At 42.5% G+C, this 24,166-nt stretch overlaps 1 protein-coding gene across 13 annotated transcripts in view; it reads left to right on the forward strand.

Moving 5' to 3' along the window:
• The window catches only part of GPHN (gephyrin), a 798,948-nt gene that overhangs the window by 374,709 nt on the left and 400,073 nt on the right, over window positions 1–24,166 (forward strand). For all 13 annotated transcript variants that reach the window (XM_033950742.1, XM_033950736.1, XM_033950737.1 and 10 more), the window contains 2 exons: window positions 2,117–2,211; window positions 19,898–19,964. In XM_033950742.1, the coding sequence (XP_033806633.1) occupies window positions 2,117–2,211; window positions 19,898–19,964 (162 nt within the window). The remainder of the gene's footprint in view (window positions 1–2,116; window positions 2,212–19,897; window positions 19,965–24,166) is intronic.

The following is a 24,166-nucleotide window of genomic DNA, read 5'->3' on the forward strand; positions in this document are numbered from 1 at the left end:
TGAAACAGTGCATACCTGCCTGTATGATAGTTTCAGATATGATGGCCAGTCCTAGGACAACAGGCAGATTCCTGGAGTAGCCTAGTAGGCAGTATAGTCAACCATAGAGATGGGGACGCAGGCCCATATCCCACTCCAACTATTATACCTATGGTGGAATATGTAAACCTTCCAAAACCCACCCAGATCCCACTGTAGTTATATATAGGTGACACCTTGAGACTTAAGAGGCTTTTGATGTGGTATACAGTTAGATCCAGTAGGTTTTGGGTGGCTTACCATACACTATAAGGGGGCTATGATGAGATGTGCCCCCTGTGGTCCCCCACTTCTCTGATGGGATGTCAGTGTGACAAGTCTGCTGAAAATGTTGACCCCCCCCCTCCTACATCCCAATGGCTTGTTTTGTGCGTTTTTGTTTACAACATCTTTTTTTCCAAAAAAAGGTTCAAAAAGATAGATGAACTGAGGACAAGCAAATCTGAGAAATGGCCATGTTCAAAACAAAAAGATAGATTTTCTTCTGTTTTGAAAATGGTTATGGATTATTGTGCATATTCCACAAAATGTTCAAACTCTAATTTGGACATCATATTGAAAGTACCCTTCCACATGAGCTTGGAGCTGAATTTTAGAGTTCAGTTTTGGTTGGTTGCACATTTAATTAAGTGATGCACTTCAGGAAGTCCTTTATGAGGGCGTGTTGAAAAGTTTGCAGCCCAGCCAATAAGGGAATGACGTGGAGCCATGAAACTTACAAGTTATTCCACATATTCGCCCCTAAGTTCAACACACGGCACATTGTATCTGAAATTTCTATAACCCTTCTAAAAATTACTCTGATGTCTGGTCATTAAAATACTGCTCCACTGCTAAAATCACCTCTGAATCACTGGAAAATTATCACCCTTTCAAACTCTTTTTAAGGTTTGGAAACAGAAAATAGTCAGCTGGAGCAAGATCTAGTGAGTAGGATGGATGGTCTATGCATTAAAATCCAACTGCATCAAAACATCCATCATTTTGTCAGCCTTGTGAGCAGATAACTCCTTTCCACAGCTTCCCTCTCCTTTTTTCTTTTAATGCCTCATTTAATCAGCACAGCAAGTAACTATAGTATTCTGCATTAATTGTTTGGCCCCTTGGAAAACAGTTAGTTATTACAAACACCTTCCTGATCCCAAAACATTGTAGCTATGACCTTTCTTTCTGACTTTTGGGTCTTGAGTTTCCTTGGCCTTGGAGAACCTAAGTGTCACCATTACATGGACTGTTGTTTTTTCTCAGGATCATAGTGGTGTAACCATGTTTCATCAGCAGTAACTAGTTCCAAAAAATTGGCACCAGCTCACTGAAAATGCTGCAAAATCAACTTGGAAGTGTCCACTTGGCGTCGTTTCTCATCAGCATTCAAACATTGGGGCACCTACTTGGCTGACAGCTTCTGCATACCCAGCTGCTCAAGGATTATATACCCAGAATGTTCCCTGGATATCTGTAGTGTCTTAGCAATTGTTTTAGCTGATATTTGCTGATCTGTTAAAATCAGGTCATGGACATGGTCAACAATTTCAGGAGTTGACACCGTTTGAGGCCACCCAGACCTTGCTGCATCTTCAGCCTTAAAATCTCCATGCTGAAAGTTTGCACACCACTTCTTCACTGTGGAATATGACAGGCATTTGTCACTCAATGTTTGCATCATATATTCATGGATTTCCTTTGGAGTTTTCTTCTGTAGGAATAGGAACTTTGTGATGTCTTGGAATTCCACACTTTTCATTAATATGGTTCAATCACTGATGTGAAACAATGGCAAAACATAGCATTACAATTCTGCAAATTGTCACTTTGCAAAACAAAATAACACTCATTTCAGCTACAGTGGCAAAATAGCACTCAGAATTTAGGAAGTTGGTTGAGCTGAGAACTTTTCAGCACCCCTTTGTAAAAACCCTCTTAGATTCCAACAGATACAAAATGCCAGATGTCATTCCGATCACTTTTTTCGGGGGGAGGGGGAGGGAGGGGAGTATATTTTCATTATAGTAAAATATATTGATTTTTTTTCCTTTTGTGGATGTCACTCAGTCTGCTCTTTAATCTTTAATTGCAGGCCACAAAAGAAGTGATAGAACGGGAAGCCCCAGGGATGGCTCTGGCAATGCTGATGGGATCACTTAACGTCACACCTCTGGGCATGCTTTCTAGGTAAGAGGGATACCAAAACATGCAACCTTCCTTCATGTCAGCTATTCCCATCAGAACCCATGTTTGCTCTTATACTGTAACAAAGTCACTGGATTTGTCATGAAATACTCCAAATATGTTTCACAACATCTATACTGTAAATGTTTAAAATAGTTAAAATACCACACTGCCTCTCTCTTAAGTACTTTTGGTTCTTCTTACTGAAGGACTACAGTGAGGGTTTTTCTTAGATAGCTGCCTTGTGAACTGAATCTAAAATAATGTGACACTGTTTTGATAACAAGGAATAATTATCATTCATATGTAAGTCTCTGGGAAATCATTTTTTGGAAAGTTAAAAGTGGGTATCGTATTTTTCAAATTCAGTTCTTTAAAAACTTTACTAAGGTGCGCTAGCGTTTTTAGCGCACGCAGGATATTACAGCGCGCTATGCGGCTAGAATTAACGCCAGCTCAATGCTGGTGTTAAGGTCTAGCGCGTGCGGCAATTCAGCACATGCTATTCCGTGCATTAATGTCCTAACGCAGCTTAGTAAAAGGAGCCCTTTGTTAAAGCAAAAAATAGCTATTTCTACTTAGACCTGTTTTCTAGAACCACTGTTGAAACCTTTTGATGGCCTTTACAGATGTACTTAAGGCAAAGAATAATTAAAAAAGCTACTTAGAGAGCAGTGAAATACCTTTATTCGGGTTGAATTGAGGGCAATGGTTTAGAATTTCTGCTGGCTAGCAATAAAGGTAGAAATGGGGGAAGAAACGGAATGGTAATACAAAATCTATAGTTTGTTTTTTTTTAACTGCTGGATGTGGCATTTAAGTACTTGAGACCAGTAGTTTAGCCAGACCTGTTACGGTATTTTGGGTGGGCCCACAGTTATGTTGAGTGGGCCTCGCCACATAATTTATCCTGCATCTTGCCACCTCTCCTTTTGCCCCTGGATCTAGCATTTGCTGCCACCCTTCCCCGCCCATGGCCTAGCAACTTTCCCCGGTGTACCTCATTTCCTGGGTGAGGCAGCGACATGCATCCACTACTTGCAACAACCTCACAGGATTCACTACGCTGTGTCCCACCATTGAGAAAACAGGAAGTGAAATCAGCAAAGGCAGGGTGCAACAGAGGGAAATTGGGGTCAGTGATGCTCTTGCCTGCAAAGGTGACGAGAATCAGGAAGAGAGAGGTTTAGAAAGAGGTGGAGTTGCTGGGCTGCGGACTTTTGAGTAGAGGCAAATGCCAGATCCAGGTGTGGAAAGAAGGGAGAAATGCGACCACTGCTGAATTAGGGCTACCTGTGGCTATTCCACTGCTTGAGATGTATTTTCAGTCCTAGTTCATAGAAGCAGTGACAATGAATACATATACAGTATAACCACTCAAATATATTGATAGTGGTTAAATATCACCAGCTGTTCATATAGATGGGCAGAATGCCAACACTTCACCCCTGCTGTATCCTAGTGTTATCCAGGATAGTGCCAGGCCAGTCTTCAAAATTTTCAGCAGCACTGTCCCCCTAATTCTATAAACTTGCACACAAAAATTTATATTAACGTGCAAAGTTATGTGCACAAGTTATAGCATAACGCCAGTTGCACCTGTTACTTAATATAATTAGCTGCTAATTGGTGTTAATTACCAGTTGGCTACAAATGATGCTAAATGGCACTAATTAGCAGTTAATAAAAAAAACAAAGGGGTGAAGCAATCATATAACAATACAACCAACAAAAAAAGTGAAAAGTCACTCAGTATATGTATGATGCCAGGAAACTACCATAAAAAGTATTGAAATATATGTATTGAAATTCCAAAGGGATAAAGTAGCATATCATAGTGTTGAATGATATATACTAGGACCCAACACGATCTGTGTTTCAGCAAAATGCCTTCTTCAGAGGTCTGTATATCCTGCTATACCTTACTGAAATGAAGGAAAACCAGCATAGCAATGATGATTACATGTACTTTTGTATGTTTCTTTGTTCCTGGTGAGGACTGTCTCATTTAAATCGATGCCGTAGCCCAGTGGCGTACCAAGAGGGGCGGGGGCAGTTCACCCCCTCCAGGTGTAGATCATAGAGGGGTACTTATTGATGTCCTCACTGTTCCAACCATACACCTGCCCATTGGTTAAATTAGGCCTGTCTCCCTCTTTCTTTCCTTGCTTCCTGGTAAGTTCTGCATTTGGCCCTCTCCCTTCCATCCGTACCCCCTTCCCCATGGCCCTTTTTAGTGATTCTGCAGTGGCAGTGATTAAGATAGGGTCTTCCCTCTGCAAGTTCTACCTGCTTTGTTTCAACTTCCTGTTTCTGCTTAGGTGGGACTCTCAGAGGGAAGGCCCCGATGCTGGCAGCCTGTCTTAATTACTGTTGCTGCCAAGTTGCTGAAGAGGGCCATGGGGAAGGGGATGCAGGACAGGGCCATGTAGGGCTCTCTGGGGAGCAGGGGGAGAGAGAGGAGGGAAAGATTTCATACTGGGTTGAGGGAGGGTGGAAAGATGCTGGCTACAGAGTTCAGGAACAAGGGAAGAGAGAAGATAAGCTGAAAATGGAGACAAACAGTAACAGAGATGAGAAGGGTCAAGCAGGGATAAGGATAGAATTACAGAGGGGAAATGCTAAAAGGGAGTAGATAGGAGCACAGAGGGAGCAAAGGGAGGGGGAGATGAGTTTACAGAGGGGGCAATGCTGAAAAAAGGGAGGGAAGATAAGGATGTTGAGAGAGCAGATTGTGAATATGGGGGGAGGATAGGGACATAATGAAGATTCTGGAAAAGAGGTGAGATAGGGACCTAGGAGAGATGGGCACACAGAAGGGTGATGCTGGTAAAGAGGTGGAATGGTGACACTGATGAACACAGAAGGGAAATGCTGGATCAGGAAGAGAGAGGGGCTCATTCTGGATAGAAGAGAGAGAAAGAAGGCTGAGCATTATGGAAGGGGCACAGAAAGAGGGCAGACATTGAAAGGAAGTGAGAGAGTGAAGAGAAGATGAGGATAGCAGAAACCCAGAGATAACAAAGGCAGATAAAATAATTTCTTTTTGCTGTAGGATAAGATTATTTTAGCTGTGTGAACAATGTCCTAATATTACCTCTATGCTGCTTGTATCCTCTCAGCAGCATCAAAAAAGGCTAAATATTTTGTGTTTCCATTTGTGAATCTTTTTTCACATGAAAAACTTTTTAATTTATATTTTTGATATATTCCCTCCCCCCCCCACATCCCCTCTGTTATCCAAAGCTATTTAACCAGTCGGAAACTGCTGTTGACTGGTTATATAGCATTTTGGTGCCTAATCATGAATATTTAGCTCGAGCTAACCAATTGTCTCTGCTGAATATTTACGGTCAGTGCTGAAAAGTTAACCAGCTATATTACTACTACTACTACTACTACTACTACGTCTCATTTCTGTAGTGCTGCTAGACTTACACAGCACTGTACATCCAAGACACAGTCCCTGCTCATAAGAACTTAAAATCTACTCAACAGACAAACATGACAAATAAGGGGTTGAGGAGTTTATCAGGCATGAATGCTTTGCAGCGAGTGGGGGTTAGCAGTTAAAAACAACCTCAAAGAAGTAAGTCTTGAGCCTAGATTTGAATACAGCCAGGGACAGAGCAAGACATAGTGATTCAGGGAGCCGTTCCAGGTGTAAGGCGCAGCAAGAGAAAAGGAAAGGAGTAGAGTTGGCATTAGTGGAGAAGGGTACTGATAAGAGAGACTTACCTGATGAACAGGGTTCCCGGGAAAGAGTATAAGAAGAGATAGGAGAGATATGTAAGAGCTGTAGAGTGAATTCATTTTTAAGTAAGTAAAAGAAGTTTGAATTTTAGGCGGCAATGGATAGGGAGCCAAAGGAATGATTTGAGGAGAGGGATGATATGGGTATATATCTCTGATAAAATATAAGTTGTGCAGCAGAATTTTGGATGGATTGAAGGAGAAAGAGATGGTTACGAGAAAGACCTGTGAGAAGCAAGTTGCAATAGTTGAGGCGAGAAGTGATAAGAGTGTAGATAAGGGTTTTGGTAGTGTGCTTTGAGAGGAAAGGTTGGATTTTGGTGATATTATAGAGAAAGAAGAGACAGATTTTGATGGTCTGTTAGATTTGTGCAAAGAAGGAGAGAGAGGAATCAAAGAAGACCCCAAGATTGCAAGCTGATGAGAGTACCATCCACTGAAATAGAGTGGGGGGGATAGGAGAGGTGGGTTTGGGTGGAAGGACAAGTAGCTCAGTCTTGATCATATTCAACTTTAGGTGACAATACAGCATCTGGGAAGTGATGTCAGACAGGCGGGCTGAGACACGTGCCTGGATACTTGTAGAGATTTCTGGTGTGGAGAGGTAGATCTGGGTGTCATCAGCATAGAGGTGATATTGAAAACCATGGGAGGAGATTAGAGCACCAAGGAAACGAGCATAGATGGAGAAGAGAAGGGGGTCCCAGTACCCCGACTGATATGAGGGATAAGGGTGGAGGAGGACTCACCACTGTATACATTAAAGATGCAGTGTGAGAGATAAGAATAGAATTAAGAAAGGACAGAGCCCTGAAATCCAAGTGAGGACAGCTTATCAAGGATAAAGTGGTGGTCTACAGTGTCAAAAGCAGCAGATAGATCGAGAAGGATGAGGATAGAATAGAGGCCTTTGGATTTGGCCAGGGAGAGGTTATTAAAGATTTTAGCAAGGGTGGATTCCATGGAATGTAGGGAGCGAAAGCCTGATTGGAGTGGTCAAGAACAGTTAGGGTTGTCAAGAAGTCAAGGCAATGGTGGTGAACAGCATGTTCAAGTAACTTAGATAAGAAGGGGAAGAGGGAAATGGGGCGAGGTAGGGTCCAGTGACGGGTTTTTGAGGAGAGGTGTAATTACGGCATGTTTGAAGACATCTGGGACAGTTGCCATGGAAAGTGATAGATTGAGGATGTGACAGATAGAAGGGGTGATAGTAGGAAAGATAGTGCTAAGTAGACAGGTGGGAATCAGATCTTTGCCCTCTATTAACTTAACTGGCCATCACTGAATATTCACTTAGCTGGTTAAAGTAGTGTTAGCCAACCCTTCCCCCCCCCCTGACATTCAATGCCAATCACTGAAATGACCCAACATTGAATATCTGGGGTCAGCACCAACTGCAGCAATTTTGTGGCCTCCCAGCTTGATATTGTCCCCAAAGTCCTTAAATCTCAGTTTTTCAGGCAGGTCAGCCTTGGAATCTCTGATTTGAGCCAGAGACAATGGAGAGTGAAAATGACTTACCCAGCTTCCCTAGTTCTCATCCTCTGCTGCAGAGCTCCAAGAGGGAGACTTTTTGGCCAGTCTTGTTATTTAACTTATATCCCAATTCAGTATTCTGTTTATAGTTCGTGATATGACCAATTGAAATCAACACTTCAGATCTCGTGATGTACTAGGCTAGGGTTGCAGAAATTTAGGACTGACTCACAATTTCCCTCCTGGAACTGGGTAACCTGGCAGCTGTTCAGCTCTAACCATTAAGCCTCAATTCAAAGCATGCGCTTGCATAGTCCCCATGCTCACTTTCAAACTATTAAGCTGTCATACTGACAGTTAGGCTGTGCATTTTCCCCTGATATTTCTGGAGAGGTGAGATGATGGTAGTGGAGAGGATCCTTGGTAGGGGGGCCCACAAAATATATGTTTGCCTAGGGCTCAATATTGTGTTAATCTGGCCCTGAGATTGTGTTAATCCAGCTCTGAGAGCATAGCCACAATTCCTGTAGCTCTCAGACAACCTTCCAGTGGGTAGGAGGCTGATTTTTTTCTAAGCAAGGTAGACCCTTGTAATCTCAAACTGGTGGGTTCACAAAATAATCCAGAGAGGATACTGCAGTTGAAATGCATCCTTCCAGATTGCCCACCGAGAACAACAAAGTAAAGCTCTCGGAATTGCTTACAAAGAAACTTTGTTCTAAAGTGCTAAAAAGATATAATGTAATGTAATATACTATTCCCAACAACTATTAAAGACTCCCAATAGATCAAAAAACCTTTTTAAACTAACAAAAAAGATACTCACAACATTGCAAGGAGACAACCAATGCCTTAACACCAAACTTGACAGTGAAACGCTCTCAGACTACTTTGCTGACAAAGTAGAGAAATACGGTCTCACCTCAACTCTACCGCACTGCAGACATTGTCCCCCCCCCCCCATGATTCAAACAAGATAATTTAAACTACAACTGGAAACCTAACTCACTTCGAAACTATCTCCCACGACGACATCGCCTAGATGTAATTGTATATCCCAAAATGTATAATTTTTTGTGTACATTGTTTTGAATTCATTATCAAATTTTAATATAACATGAAACCTTCCAGCTCAAACCTAGACCCCTGTCTGCCATGCCTCCTAGTGGCTGTGAAAGACGCCTTTGTAGACTCCATCCTTCCTCTCATTAATACTTCTCTGCAAACAGGCATAGTGCCCGCAAACTAGAATTCAGCAGTTATCAGATTGATCTTAAAAAAACTCACACGTGACCCTAACATGCCTCCCAAAACGGAACTCCTTTGGATCCACAAAGAACACTGCAATTATTCCCATCCCTTGCTATGCTGAGACTCAACTACCATAACTGCAAAAGTCCAAGCACGCAGCCTAGAAATACTTCTTGACTCCAACCTATCACTTTCCAACCATATCTCAGGTGGCATCTTCCTCATTTTACTACCGGTGACAATTCCCAAAAATAAGGAACTACTTTTCTGGATCTGACTTCACCTAGCTACTCTATGCCTTACTCCTCTCCTGCATGGACTACTGCAATGAGCTATTCAGCAGTCTCACGGCGAAGAGCATACGACATCTCCAGCATGTACAAAATGCGGCAACCAGACTTCTATAAGACCTCCGTGCCCATGACCCTGTCTCCCAGGCTCTGTTGTCGGCTCACTGGCTGCCCTTAACCAAACATTGTGTCCAATGCTAGCGTTCAAATTCTTACACAACATGGTGCCGAGTTATTTGATGACGAAGCTTCTTCTGTATGTGCCTAACAGGTCCCTCCGCTCCCAGGATGAAATATGTCTCAAAATGCCCCCTGGCTGTGCTCTTCAACTACAAACTGCCAAACAGCGTTCATAGCAACCCATTGGAATCAACTGCCTCCGCAGATAAGATCCCTTGAAGGATTCAGCTTTAGGAATGCAATAAAAACATACCTCTTCACCTAACTTCCCCGCACACAACAAAGAAATGTATATTGATACAAGATCCTCGGTATGCGTTGCATTAGAATAAAAACTTGTATTGAAAAATCTTGCACTGTAAATATGACAAATTTAACCTATAATCTGTATATTATGCATATTGGTTTTAGATCCCTAGTGTGTGTTGAGTTAGGACAAAAACTTGTATTGAAAAACCTTGCATTGTAATTATGGCAACTATGTAAATTACATATTTATGTATGTTAGCGTGTAACCCATTTTGAGCACTATATAGAAACATAGAATATGACGGCAGAAAAGGGCTGTAGCCCATCAAGTCATATTCTATGTTTCTATATAGTGCTCAAAATGGGTTACACGCTAACATACATAAATATGTAATTTACATAGTTGCCATAATTACAATGCAAGGTTTTTCAATACAAGTTTTTGTCCTAATTCAACACAAACTAGGGATCTAAAACCAATATGCATAATATACAGATTATGGGGAGGATGGGATAGAAAATGAAATAAATAAATAAAAATAAATTTTGCAGACCAGTGTTTTCAATCTCATTCCACTAGGGCAGGGGTAGGCAATTCCGGTCCTCAAGAGCTGGAGCCAGGTCAGGTTTTCAAGACATCCACAATAAATATGCATGAGATAGATTTGCATCTCAAGGAGGCAGTGCATTCAGATCCATCTCATACATATTCATTGTGGATATCCTGAAAACCTGACCTGACTCTGGCTCTCGAGGACCGTAATTGCCTACCCCTGAACTAGGGTAAAAAAGGAAGAAATTTTATTCCAAGTACTTCCCAGTTCCCAATAAAACAGGGATTTCATTCCATCCTAGACGTAAGGGCGCTGAACAAATATCTGGTAAAAGAAAAGTTCAGGATGGTTTTCTTTTTTTATTATTATTTGCATATTCAGAATTATAAGCTTGAATTATTTCTTACCAGAAATCATTTGAAAGATTACAAAATTTACAACAGGAAACAAGAAATCTTCTAACAAAACTCAAGCCATCAATTAATGAGATTCCAAGAGCTCAAATTGTCTAAGAAAAAAATGATGTAAAACTTATTGTATATTCCACAATGTTCTCTTAGGTTTCTGCAGCTGGCTTCATACTTTTTGCAGTTTTCCTGAAAACTGGGGAGGGTCCAACTTCCTTCCGCAGGTTGAGCGCAAATCCCACCAATGCCACAATATCTGAGATTGCGAGTAAAGGTTGAGGGTGAGCTTCTTCAATAACACAGCTGGACAAAGGTTATAAAAGGTTAAAGTAGGCACTTTATTGACTCAAAAACCTGAGTCCTGTTATTTCACAGGGTAAAAACAAAAGGAAACTCTCTTAATTTAGAGGAAAAAGTCTTGAGATGGGCTTGTGGCTGACTAGACCTAAGACACTGTTTGTGACCCGTGACTGCCACACTTCGAACAGAGTCTGCAATGCAATGCAATGGGTTGCAATGTCAGGCCCCCAACCAGACATCAGAACAGGGCTCACTCATATTCAGTAGAAAGTTTGCTTTTCCTCAGCTAAGCATATAAAGCATATGCCAGGGATCTCTTCTTCCTTCCTTGGGCTCCCTTATCCCAACATTAGCCCTACTTTTTCTGTTTCATGGAAACTGCTTTCCTACCTCTTCCCCTCCCCTGTCACTTCTCCTTTGGAAGGGACTATAGTGCTTAAGGTATTTTTGACACTGTAAATGAGCATTCAGCAGGGGGAGTGGGACCATCCTATAGACTTCCTCACAAGTATTTAGTTTTAATTTATTTTTAATTGTCCAATAACTTATTATTGTAATACTTTTTGAACTTTTTACTTGTTCCAAAGAAGTGTGAATAAGAATCATAACTGCAATGTTGTCCACATAGCTATGGGTAAAATATTCCTCTTTAGTAATATCCAAGCCTAAGTATATAAAAAAAAAATGTTTAACAAAATGGGGGATAATGGAGACCTCTGAGGAATACCACAGGGATTTACCCATGGGCCAGATAATTCTATATTTTGTTTGACTCTATATGACCTAGAAAAACTGGTCTCTATATAATTTTAAGAGTCTCTGGATCCAATAAGTTCATCTCTATATAATCTTAAGAATCTCTGTCTGGATCCAGTGCCATTGTCACCAGTAGAGTAGAAGATGTATCCAACTCCTCTTTTGATGATTCAAGAAAATCAGTTATGTCTAAACTATCTTGGAAAACTGATGAAAATAAATCCTCACCATTTTCCCCAGTCTTCTTTTTAAAAGGAGATAAATAATATGCACAAACTACAGATGGTAAAAATTGTGAAGGTACGTGTAAATGATTATCCATAAACTTTCTAAACATCTGGTTTCTTTGGAAAGTTTATCAAATGCAAATTTTTACGTCTCACAGTATTTTCAAAATTCTCACAGTTTATAAGCAATTTGAATTGCCTTTGGTAATCGCTGAAGTCTACTTTATTTAGATTTTCTTCTACTTTTTATAAGTGGTTTTTTGATTGTCCATCTTAACTTACAAATTCAAAACCTGAGTTACACTATGGGCTAGTTGCATGGTCAGATTCTGTCCCAAGGACTCAATCAATGGACACAAGTTCTCTAAGGTCAGTGTAACTGGTCTTATCGAATTAAATTTCAAAATGGAAGCAGGAGTCACCACATTACTGAGGCCAGTAGAAGCAGTAGCAGAGGATTTGCCTAACTCTCTTAAATTTGTCCACTGGTCTCTCCAAAGTTGTGGCTCCTATTTGCCCTTGGAGGCTGCCTCAACAGCGTCTCCACCTGTCACATTCAGGAAGAAAGTGAGACCATCAGCTGCTTCTGTTCTGCTACCGGCATCACTTCCCTTGCAAGTGCCAGATTGGCTGGTGGGACCAGCTCCTTGGGGATCAGTGAAACACTGTTTCCAAAGGAATCTGGAGAATGCACTTCATCCCTAACTACCCCCAGCATACCATCCCCGGATGCTGTCAACCTGACTATGAACATATCCATCATTGAGGAAATCGGAAGAGGAGCTGGTATAGCAACAGTGAACAGTGCTCTGCTTTCCTTTCTTCTTCTTTTCAGAACATAAGAGTTGCCATACTGGGAGAGACCAAAGGTCCATCAAGCCCAGTATCCTTTTTTCATCAGTACCAAACACAGGCCACAAGTACCTGGCAAAATCCCAAGGAGTAAAATAGATCTTATGCTGTTTAGCCTAGGAATAATCAATGGATTTCCCCAAGCCAACTCAATAATGGCTTATAAACTTTTGTTTTAGGAAATTTCCAAACTTTTTTAAAACCCTGCTAAGCTAACAATTTTTACCACATTCTCTGGCAATGAATTCCAGAGATTAATTATACATTGAGTGAAGAAATATAGTCTCTGGTTTGTTTTAAATCTACTGGTTTGTTTTAAATCGGAATGCCATCAGTGAGCTCTGAGATCTTATCCAGTGAGGTGGGGGGGGGAGGGGCGAGCCCCGAGGGGCTCTCGCTTCTGGCTCAAAGTGCCCGGCGGCCACACCGGGCGCGACCCACTCCGGGGACAGTGGTAGGTGGGGAGTTTGACTGGGGCGGTACACCTGTCAAACCGTAACGCAGGTCTCCTAAGGCGAGCTCAGGGAGGACAGGAACCTCCCATGGAGCAGAAGGGCAAAAGCTTACTTGATCTTGATTTCCAGTATGAATACAGACTGTGAAAGTGGGGCCTCACGATCCTTCTGACTTTTTGGGTTTTAAGCAGGAGGTGTCAGAAAAGTTACCACAGGGATAACTGGCTTGTGGCGGCCAAGCGTTCATAGTGACGTCGCTTTTTGATCCTTCGATGTCGGCTCTTCCTATCATTGTAAAGCAGAATTCACCAAGCGTTGGATTGTTCATCCACTAATAGGGAACGTGAGCTGGGATTAGACCGTCGTGAGACAGTTTAGTTTTACCCTACTGATGATGCGTCGTTGCGATAGTAATCCTGCTCAGTACGAGAGGAACCGCAAATTCAGACATTTGGTGTATGTGCTTGGCTGAGGAGCCAATGGGGGCGAAGCTACCATCTTGAATGCCTCTAAGTCAGAATTCCCCCTAAACGGAACGATACCGCAGAGCCTCGGAGCCTCAGTTGGCCAGGGATAGCCAGCCCTGACCAGCCGGCAAGCAGAGCCGCACGCCTCGGGACCAGAGTACGGACAGAAGCGGGCTGCCTCTCTCCCGTAGCGCACCTCACGTTCGTGGGGAACCCGGTGCTAAATCATTTGTAGACGACCTGATTCTAATACGGTTATTATGGGAGACTTCAACTACCCCGTGATAGACTGGAGTCTTGGAAGCTCAAAATGCGCTAGGGAGACCGAATTATTGGAGGCTATACAAGATTGTTTCATGAAGCAGCTTGTTAGAGAACCAACGAGAGGAAATGCCACTCTGGATCTAATCCTAAATGGGTTAAGGGGACCTGCAAAAGAAGTAGAGGTAGTGGGACCATTGGGAAATAGCGATCATAACATGATCAAGTTCAAGGTTGAGGTAGGAATACTGAAAGGAAAGAGAACCATAGCGACAACTTTCAACTTCAGGAAAGGAAACTACGAAGCAATGAGGGAAATGGTAAGGAAGAAACTTAGGAACACTTCCAAAAAAAGGCAAATGGTAGAACATGCCTGGTCTTTTCTCAAGAACACGGTGAGCGAAGCGCAAAATCTGTATATCCCCAGATTCAGAAAGGGGTGCAAAAAGAGTCGAACAAAAGACCCGGCGTGGATAACTAAAATAGTTAAGGAAGCGATAGGCAATAAGAAAAATTCATTCAGGAAATGGAAAAAGGACAAAACTTAGGGTAACTGGAAAGAGCACAGGAAGTATCAAAAAGAATGTCACCGAGTGGTTCGAAAAGCCAAAAGAGAGAGTATGAAGAGAGGCTAGCCAGGGAAGCACAAAATTTCAAACCGTTCTTTAGATATGTTAAAGGGAACCAACCGGCTAGGGAGGAGGTGGGACCGCTGGACGACGGAGACAGGAAGGGAGTGGTGAAGGAGGAGAAAGAAGTGGCAGAAAGACTTAACATATTCTTTTCATCTGTATTCACAAACGAAGACACATCCAACATACCGGAACCTGAGCAATTCTTCAATGGAAATCAAGCAGAAAAATTAACATCCATGGAAGTGAGCCTTGAAGATGTACGCAGGAAGATAGAAAAACTAAAAACTGACAAATCCCTGGGTCTGGACAGAATCCATCCAAGGGTTCTGAAGGAATTAAAGGAGGAGATAGCGGAACTACTGCAGCAAATTTGCAATCTATCCCTGAAAACAGGCATGATCCCGGAGGACTGGAAGATAGCCAACGTTACGCCCATCTTTAAAAAGGGATCAAGAGGTGACCCGGGAAACTACAGACCAGTGAGTCTGACCTCATTTCCGGGGAAAATGGCAGAAGCACTGATAAAAGAAAACATCGATGAACATTTTGAAAGAAACGAACTTCTGATAACCAGCCAACATGGCTTCTGCAAGGGGAGATCTTGCCTAACGAACTTATTGTACTTCTTCGAAGGAATTAACAAACGGATGGACAAAGGAGACCCCATAGACATCATATATCTAGATTTCCAAAAAGCGTTTGACAAGGTGCCCCATGAACGCCTACTCCGGAAACTGAAGAACCATGGGGTGGAAGGAGACGTACATAGATGGATCAGAAACTGGTTGGCGGGTAGGAAACGGAAGGTAGGAGTGAAGAGCCACTACTCGGACTGGAGGAGGGCTTGGTACTCGGTCCACTGCTATGTAATATATTCATAAATGATCTAGAAACAGAGATGAAGTGCGAAATAATAAAATTTGCAGACGACACCAAACTATTTAGTGGAGCTCGGACTAAAGAGGACTGCAAAGAATTGCAAAGGGACTTGAACAAACTAGGGGAATGGGCGACGAGATGGCAGATGAAGTTCAACGTTGAGAAATGTAAAGTATTACATGTGGGAAACAGAAACCCGAGGTACAACTATACAATGGGAGGGATGTTATTAAATGAGAGTACCCAAGAAAGGGACTTGGGGGGGTAATGGTGAACATGACAATGAAACAGACGGCACAGTGAGCAGCAGCCGCTAAGAAGGCAAACAGAATGCTAGGCATAATCAAGAAGGGTATTGCAACCAGAATGAAAGAAGTTATCCTGCCATTTTATCGGGCGATGGTGCATCCGCATCTGGAGTACTGTGTCCAATATTGGTCGCCGCACCTTAAGAAGGACATGGCGTCACTCGAGAGGGTTCAGAGGAGAGCGATGCGTTAGATAAAGGGGATGGAAAACCTTTCATATGCTGAGAGATTGGAGAAACTGGGTCTTTTTTCCCTGGAGAAAGAAGACTTAGAGGGGATATGATAGAGACTTATAAGATCATGAAGGGTATAGAGAGAGTAGAGAGGGACAGATTCTTCAAACTTTCGAATAATAAAAGAACAAGAGGGCATTCAGAAAAGTTGAAAGGAGACAGATTCAAAACGAATGCTAGGTAGTTCTTCTTTACCCAACGTGTGGTGGACACCTGGAATGCGCTTCCAGAGAGCGTAATAGGGCAGAGTACGGTACTGGGGTTCAAGAAAGGATTGGACAATTTCCTGCTGGAAAAGGGGATAGAGGGGTATAGATAGAGGATTACTGCACAGGTCCTGGACTTGTTGAACCGCCACGTGAGCAGACTGCTGGGCACGATGGACCTCAGGTCTGACCCAGCAGAGGCATTGCTTATGTTTGTAAAGTGGCTGTATGAGCTCTTACAAGCTATTTCCATCTGGAGGGACCTTCCTAGGGGGATGCATAATTGCCTCTCTGCTTCAGAGCAGAGTGAGTGGTTGGGGATGTACTGGGGTAGCTTGGATATAATGTAGGTGGGTGTTATGTTGTGGAATCACTTGTGGGCTATCACCAGGGCCTTGAATATGCAGCATTTTTTGACATGTAGCTAGTGTTCCTGGTGGAGAGCCGGTGTGGTGGGGTCGCAGTGGTTGAGGCCATATAGGAAGCGGATTGCTGCGTTTTGGACTCGGAGGTGTTTGAGATCTTTTGCCATTAAATAGGGAGTTGCAATAGTCCATTCTAGAGAGTACATAAGCTTAGATGAGCTGGGCTAGGTCGGGTTTGGAGAGGTAAAGTTTGATCCTTCGTAGTTGGCATAGGTAATAGAAGGAGGTGGAGACCACCTGTGAGATGTGGGCAGAAAAGGACAAGGGGAGAGTGTGGCGCAGTGGTTAAAGCTACAGCCTCAGCATCCTGAGATTGTGGGTTCAAACCCACGCTGATCCTTGTGACCCTGGACAAGTCACTTAATCCATGTTGAACCTCATCTGCCATGTTGATGCCCATTCCTCGAGCCTGATTATGTCATGTTGCAGATCGTCGCAATCCCCTTGTGTCTTCACTACTCTGAATAATTTTGTATCTGATTGCACTGATGGGCTACAAATTACTACAGCAGGAAAAATAAATCTTGCAGAGAAATTTAGACAATATGTTTCTAGGCATATAAACTAGAAGGTGGGGGGGTGGTGTATGTATGAAGGACAATTATAGAGACCACCCCCGATAAAAGAAAAGATGTGATAGTAGTAAAGATTGCAACATAAACTCATTTCTTAGCATTGCAACAGAAAGTGAAACGAAACAAAAATCTATACGAAAAAGGAGATTACTGCTGAAAAATAGCGATGACCACAAATGCTCGCAGTCTAAGCAACAAAGTTCATGATCTGCAAGCCTTTATGTTAGAGGCAGATCTAGATATTGTCACTATCACAGAGACATGGTTCAGTTAATCACATGGATGGGAAGCAAACATAATCACATGGATGGGATGCAAACATACCGGGATATAATCTTTTTAGGAAGGACAGAGATGGTCAAAAAGGTGGAGGAGTAGCTCTCTATGTAAAGATCAATATCCAAGCGACCTAAATGCAAGAGACCTGGTGAGAGGAAAAAGCGATATGGATAGCTCTGAAAAGAGAAGATGGAACTTCTATCTACGTGGGTGTAGTCTACAGACCTCTGACTCAATCGCAGCAAATTGATAAGGATCTGATTGTGGATATCTAAAAGTTTGGAAGGAAAGAGGAGGTGCTGCTGTTGGGAGATTTCAACCTGCCGGATGTGGACTGGAATGTTCCGTCTGCGTAATCGGAAAGAAGTAGGGAAATTGTGGATTCCTTTCAAAAGGCTCTGCTCAGACAAATGGTGACAGAACCCACAAGGGAAAAAGCGATATTGGATCTGGTCCTCACAAATGGAGAGAGTATCTCTAATGTTCAAGTGAGTGCTCACTTGGGAAGTATCAATCAAATGGTTTGGTTTGATATAACGGCTAAAGTGGAGAACGGCCGCATGTTACTTAAAGTCCTAGATTTCAAACGTACGGACTTTAATGAAATGGGAGAGTACCTGAAGAAAGAGCTGTTAGGATGGGAGGACATAAGAGAAGTGGAAAGACAGTGGTCTAAGCTGAAAGGAGCGATAAAAATGGCTACAGACCTTTATGTGAAGAAAATAAATAAAAACAAGAGAAAAAGGAAGCTGATATGGTTCTCCAAACTAGTGGCGGAGAAAATAAAGGCAAAAGAGTTGGCGTTCATGAAATATAAAAAACCCCAAGAAGAGGAGTGCAGAAAGGACTACAAGGTGAAACTGAAAGAAGCCAAGAGAGAGATATGTCTGGCGAAAGCACAGGCGGAAGAACAAATGGCTAAAAATGTAAAAAAGGGAAACAAAAATTTTTTCAGATATATTAGTGAAAGGCAGAAGATAAAAAATGAAATTGCTAAACTAAAAGATACTGGGAACCGATATATGGAGAGTGATGAGGAAAAAGCAAATGTGCTTAACAAATACTTGTGTTCTGTGTTCACAGAAAAAAATCCTGGAGAAGGACCGAGATTGTCTGGCAAAGTTACATGGGAAAATGGAGTAGATTCTGCGCCGTTCACGGAGGAGAGTATTTATGAGCAACTTGAAAAAACTGAAGGTGGACAAGTGATGGGACCAGACAGGATCTATCCCAGGATACTGAGGGAGCTCAGAGAGGTTCTGGCAAGTCCTATTAAAGACTTGTTCAACAAATCTCTGGAGGCGGGAGTGGTTCCTGGGGATTGGAGGAGAGCGGATGGTCCCTATTCACAAAGGTGGTCACAAGGATGAAGCAGGAAACTACAGGCCGGTGAGCCTCACTTCGGTTGTTGGAAAAATAATGGAAGAGTTGCGTTTTACGGAGCGAAAAATACAGTATATGAAGTATTGTATAGTATCTTAAGATGGGTCCACTCAATAAATATGATGTAAACAGTCCATATTGCCAACCCCACTTGCAAAGAAAATTAAAATCAGTGCAGTCATAAGAAATCTCAAAAGTGAAAACATAAGAAAAAATAAGCAAGCAGAAAACTTATCTAGCTGCCCTCCCCCCCCCCCTTTTACAAAACCGTGTTAGTGTTTTTAGCACTGGTCACAGCGGTAACAGCTCCGATGCTCATAGAATTAAGCGTTGGAGCTGTTACCACCTCTGCTGGCGCTAAAATCCACGCTACGGTTAAGTCAAATATAAATCAAAATCACTGCAAAAGCTGAGAAATATGTTCACTCCAGCAGCCAACTTGCATTAAAAAAAAAAATAATAAAAGATAGTTTAGAATTGTTGCAGAAAGCTTTAATCCATCGATTTGACCCCGAGATCTGTGATGACTGCAGGGCCAAGGTGAGCATCTTGTGTTTTAGCAATGAAATGACAAGACAATTGAAAATAATGAAAACTCTGCTCTAAAGATATAGTCATGGAAGCTAGGTGCTACTTTTTTGCTAGCTTATCCATGCAAATGTGTTACTAAGTTTAAAGGTCTGAAATATGTGTATTTTACACCAGATCATCTACGTTCCTTTTTAGATCTCAAAGGTTTATCTAGTGGAGGGAGTGTAGCTTAAAGGAATTGCTGGGTTGTAGCGTTTAAGCCTTTACTTTTTTTTGTTATATTATTGTAATATTACTCCCTATAATATCTTTGTTTTCTTTTTCCTCCTCCTAATTTGAGGTCTAAGGAAGAGTTAATTTATTTTAAATATATTTATTTTATATTTAAGTATATTTATATTTATATTTAAGTATATTTATTTTAAATATTGTAATATTCAATGATGTTTTTCTTTTGGAACATGATTCTGTATTTCTAAACCAAATAGTTATACTTGTAAGTATGTTAAATTCAATAAAAATAAAGTTAAAAAAAAAAAAAAAGATATAGTCATTTTGTCTGCCATATGCCTACAGTGAATCCTAATAATTAAGTCCAAACCAAATAAAATATTTCTCTTATGTTTTTGCATAGGATACAGGCCAGGTTTCATTATTTCAACTTGTGATGGTCATTGTTTTCTACTTGTTTAATTTGGAAACAATTACAGAATGCAAGCTTGTTTGTATTCATCTCAACTTGTTTTCTCTTTCACAGGCCTGTATGTGGGATCCGAGGGAAGACTCTTATTATTAATCTACCAGGAAGCAAGAAAGGGTCACAGGTAAGAATTGAGGAAGACACCAAAATAATGATAAACATGCTTTTTTTGTTTTCTCACTGATTTGTTCTGATGAAGAAGGAACATTCTTTTTGTCAAAATGGTAAAAAATCTGGCGATACATGGGGCAAAAATATGGCAGCTGTTTGTTATTGGATCTCCTTTGTATGGTGGCATGTTGAATTATATGTATTCTTTTTTTGCCTGAATGTAATTCTTAAACCTAATGGGGCTGATATTCAGAGCAATTTAAGCGGGCAGCAAGCTGTCCTGCCCACTTAAATTGCATTCCACCACCTAAGTAGGGATATTCAGCAGCACTTAACTGGAGAGTGCTGCTGAATATCCTCTCTGACCATCCAAGTAAAAGGTGAGCCAGAAAAGGCGGTGCTGTGAAGGAGCCCCAGGTTATGCGGGTGCTGGCATATTCAATGCCAGTACTTGTATAGCAAAGCGGCCAGATTTAAGACAGCTCAAAAGCTCATAAATCTTGCCACTTCACTATTCAGATGCTAGCATTGAATCAGGCCAGCACCCTCATAAATTTCTTGTTAAAAAAAGAAAAACCCCACCCTCTTGCTGTGACACCCCCCTCCCAGGAATTTTGTGGAGAATATCTTCGGTTGGCAGGGCAAAATTAATTCTTAAGAAGGCCCTAGGCACCCATGTGTACTGGGCCCCCTGGAACTGCCTCTCCATGGCCTTACCCCCACTCCTGCCTCCTCTTAGTCCTGCCCCCTCGCCACCTCTGCTCCACAAGTCACCCTTCCTGCGAGAGTGTACCTCTGGGTCTGGCTCCAGAAGTCCAAGTAGCACCTTCTCCTTCCTTCATTATTCAGTACAGGCAAACTCACAGGGCAGAAATTCCTAAGCCCTGCCAACTAGGGCAGGATTAAAGGATAGGCAAAGTAGACACGTGCCTTGTGCCTGAAGAGCTCAGGGGGGCCTGGAACACTGCCTGCTCTGATGATGTCAGTGTACCTGCCTCCAAGCCTGGCTCCAGACATCTAAGTACTGCCTTCTCCTGCCTGCTTCATTATTCAGTGCAGTTGAAAGTCTTCAAAAGGCCATGGGCAGTGATTCCTACATGCTGCCCGTGGCTGACAATGAAGTCTTTCCTCTGACTCTGGGATTTTGCGTCAGAGGGAAGACTTCCAGGTAAGCCATGGACAACGTGTAGGAGCTGCTGCCCATGGCCTTTTGAAGACTGTGAGTTTGCCTGTACTGAATAATGAAGAAGGAAGGAGAAGGTGCTACTTGAACTTCTGGAGCCAGACCCAGAGGTACATTCTCGCAGGAAGGGGGACTTATGGAGCAGAGGTTGGGGAGGGGGCAGGACTAAGAGGGGACAGGAGTGGGGGCAAGACTAAGAGGGGGTAGAATCATGGAGTGGCAGTTCCAGGAGGCCCAGTGCACATGGGTGCTAAGGGTCCTCCGAAGAATTAATTTTGCCCTGCCAATCTAAGATATTCTCCACAAAACCCCTGGGCCTTCTGAATACTGTGGCAGTTGGTAACTGTGCTTCCAGCATGAGAAAAGATTATATGCAACCAGTGTCAGTGTCTGGAATCATGGCTACCAACTGCCATAGCTTTTAGAAGGCTCAAGGTTTCACAGAGAATGTTTTCAGTTAGCAAGGTTTGAGAATTTCCTCTATCCAATTGTTTACATGAATTGAGGAGAGAGAAGAGGTAGGGCGAGGAGTAGGGGCAAAGATGAAATGTGAGTACCTACCCATTCCACCCCAGAGCCCACCCAGCAATTGCCTTCTGGATATGCGACTGCTGCCAGACCTAGCTGGTGGGGATGGACTGTGGTTCTCTATCTTCCTTGGTGTCTGTCTGTTTTACCTCACTACTTTCCAGAAGAAGTTGCCTTAGAACTGGGCTTTGAAGCATAGAGCATACCAGGAAAATGTCACACACCTTGCAAGATAATAGAGTAGATTTCCCTGATCTATTCAGTCAGCAGAAGTGGAGTTTGAAAAGGTCCTCTCTCTTACAGCCCTGTTTTGGTGGTGGGCCCTGTTTTACTGTTCTTCTGCATCTGTTTGGGGTGCTACTATGGAGGTCTTGAGTCATCTCCTTTGTGAGTAGCTTCTAACACTCTAGGAACAAAGAGGACAGCTATGTACTGCGAGACATATTGGGAACTGTGGTGGGCAGATAGTATACTGGTACATCAGGGAATGTCGTGGGAAGTAGGAGAAAGCAGCGAGAATTTCTAGTAAGGAGGTGTGAGCCATGGATGGTGCAGGGACACCTAGTAGCCATCCTCTACTTATCTGACCCTAGAATCTGTCATGGATGCCAAGTTGAGTCATCATGTACACTTTATAGCAGGAGCCGGGGAATCTTGGGAGCACATCTGTGACATGCCTTTAGACAGTGTAGACCATTTCCATTCTAAGGGAGTAAAATAACTTTCTGTTGTGATAAGTCCCCTCCCTCCCTTGTGGTAGCCAAATGGCCATATGTGTACAATCTGTGACTCCCCAGCACAGATAGGGAATGGGCTATTTCATAAAACTGAATCCTAGTTAAGACAGTGACTGAATTCAAAAGCAAAATTAAATGATCTTCTGAATTTAAAAATGAAATAGAATAATACTATATAAGCAGCCACAGGTAAGTGAATAGATGGCTTCCATGGTCTGTGTATAAAAATTTATAGCTGAAGGGGGTAACATGATGCCATAGTGGCTGTTAGTTAGCTTGGCTCCTCTCTTTTCCTTCCTCTATGACCCTAAAATCGGCATTGCATCAAGGGCAAAATACCTCCTTTGATCCCTTAACATCTCAGGCATTCCCATACTTACCTGGTGAGCATGGCTACGAAAACGCTAAAAAAAGATCGGGACCAGATGAGAGGCGGTGAAACTAAGATGGCAGACAGCCCTGAGCCCTCCTCTCCCATGGCGAGAGTGGTTTGGATGGCAGAGATCATGGCTGAGATTTCCTCAGTATTGGAGACATCACTGGACTGTAAACTACAGCCGGTCTTGGATAAATTAAATGAAGCAGGGGAGCAAGTAATGGAGCTCAGCAGAGATGTTTCCAGCTTTGCTCAGCATATTGATGCCATTGAACACACTACAGAGAGCCTGCAAACGGAACATCAATGGCTCAGCAAGCTCTGCTCTCAAATAGAGGAAAAAGCAAACGAACTAGAAAATCGGAGCTGCCGCAGTAATTTCAGATTAATAGGTCTCGCAGAAACTTTCCCAGATCAGGACCTCCGATCCTTTCTAATGACCTGGCTCATGCAATCACTGGTTCTTTCAAAAGACTTGGGCTCATTATGCATTGAGAGAGCTCATTGGCCGGATGTTAAGAAAGACGAGAATCAGCAACTGCATGCTGTCATCTTCTGTCTACTCAACTATGCCCATAAAGAGCTGATTTTACAAGCGTTGCATTCGGGAGACACATTGGAATATCAATCCAAGAAGGTGCTTTGTTTCCAGGACTACTCTTCTAAGGTTACCTTGCATCATCTGGGAAAAAGTGAACAAGAAAGGGATCTGGGTGTACTGATAGATAGGACCCTGAAGCCGTCGGCACAATGCGCGGCAGCGGCAAAGAAGGCAAATAGAATGTTGGGCTTGATAAAGAAAGGAATCTCGAGTAGATCGGAGAAAGTTATAATGCCGCTTTATAGGGCAATGGTCAGACCCCACTTGGAATACTGCGTCCAACATTGGTCTCCCTACCTAAAGAAGGATATAAAACTGCTGGAGAGGGTGCAGAGACGAGCGACTAAACTGGTGAAGGGTATGGAGAAACTGGAATATGAGGATCGACTTAAAACACTGGGATTGTTCTCCCTTGAGAAGAGGAGACTGCGTGGGGATATGATCGAGACCTTCAAAATACTGAAAGGAATCGACAAAATAGAGCAGAGATTATTTACATTGTCCAATTTGACACGGACAAGAGGACATGAAATGAAGCTAAGGGGGGACAAGTTCAGGACTAATATCAGGAAGTTCTGCTTCACACAGAGAGTGGTTGACATCTGGAATACTCTCCCAGGGGAGATTATTGCGGAATCGACAGTCCTAGGCTTCAAAAGCAAACTAGATGCATATCTCCTTGAGAGAGGCATATAAAGATATGGTTAGCTATAAAATAAATGTATAGCAAGTGGAATACTAATAAGACACACCACCAAAAAGTATTCCAATAGATGCTCACTACTATGGA

The sequence above is a fragment of the Geotrypetes seraphini genome, chromosome 7 (assembly GCF_902459505.1).
Source record: "Geotrypetes seraphini chromosome 7, aGeoSer1.1, whole genome shotgun sequence".
NCBI lineage: Eukaryota > Metazoa > Chordata > Amphibia > Gymnophiona > Dermophiidae > Geotrypetes > Geotrypetes seraphini.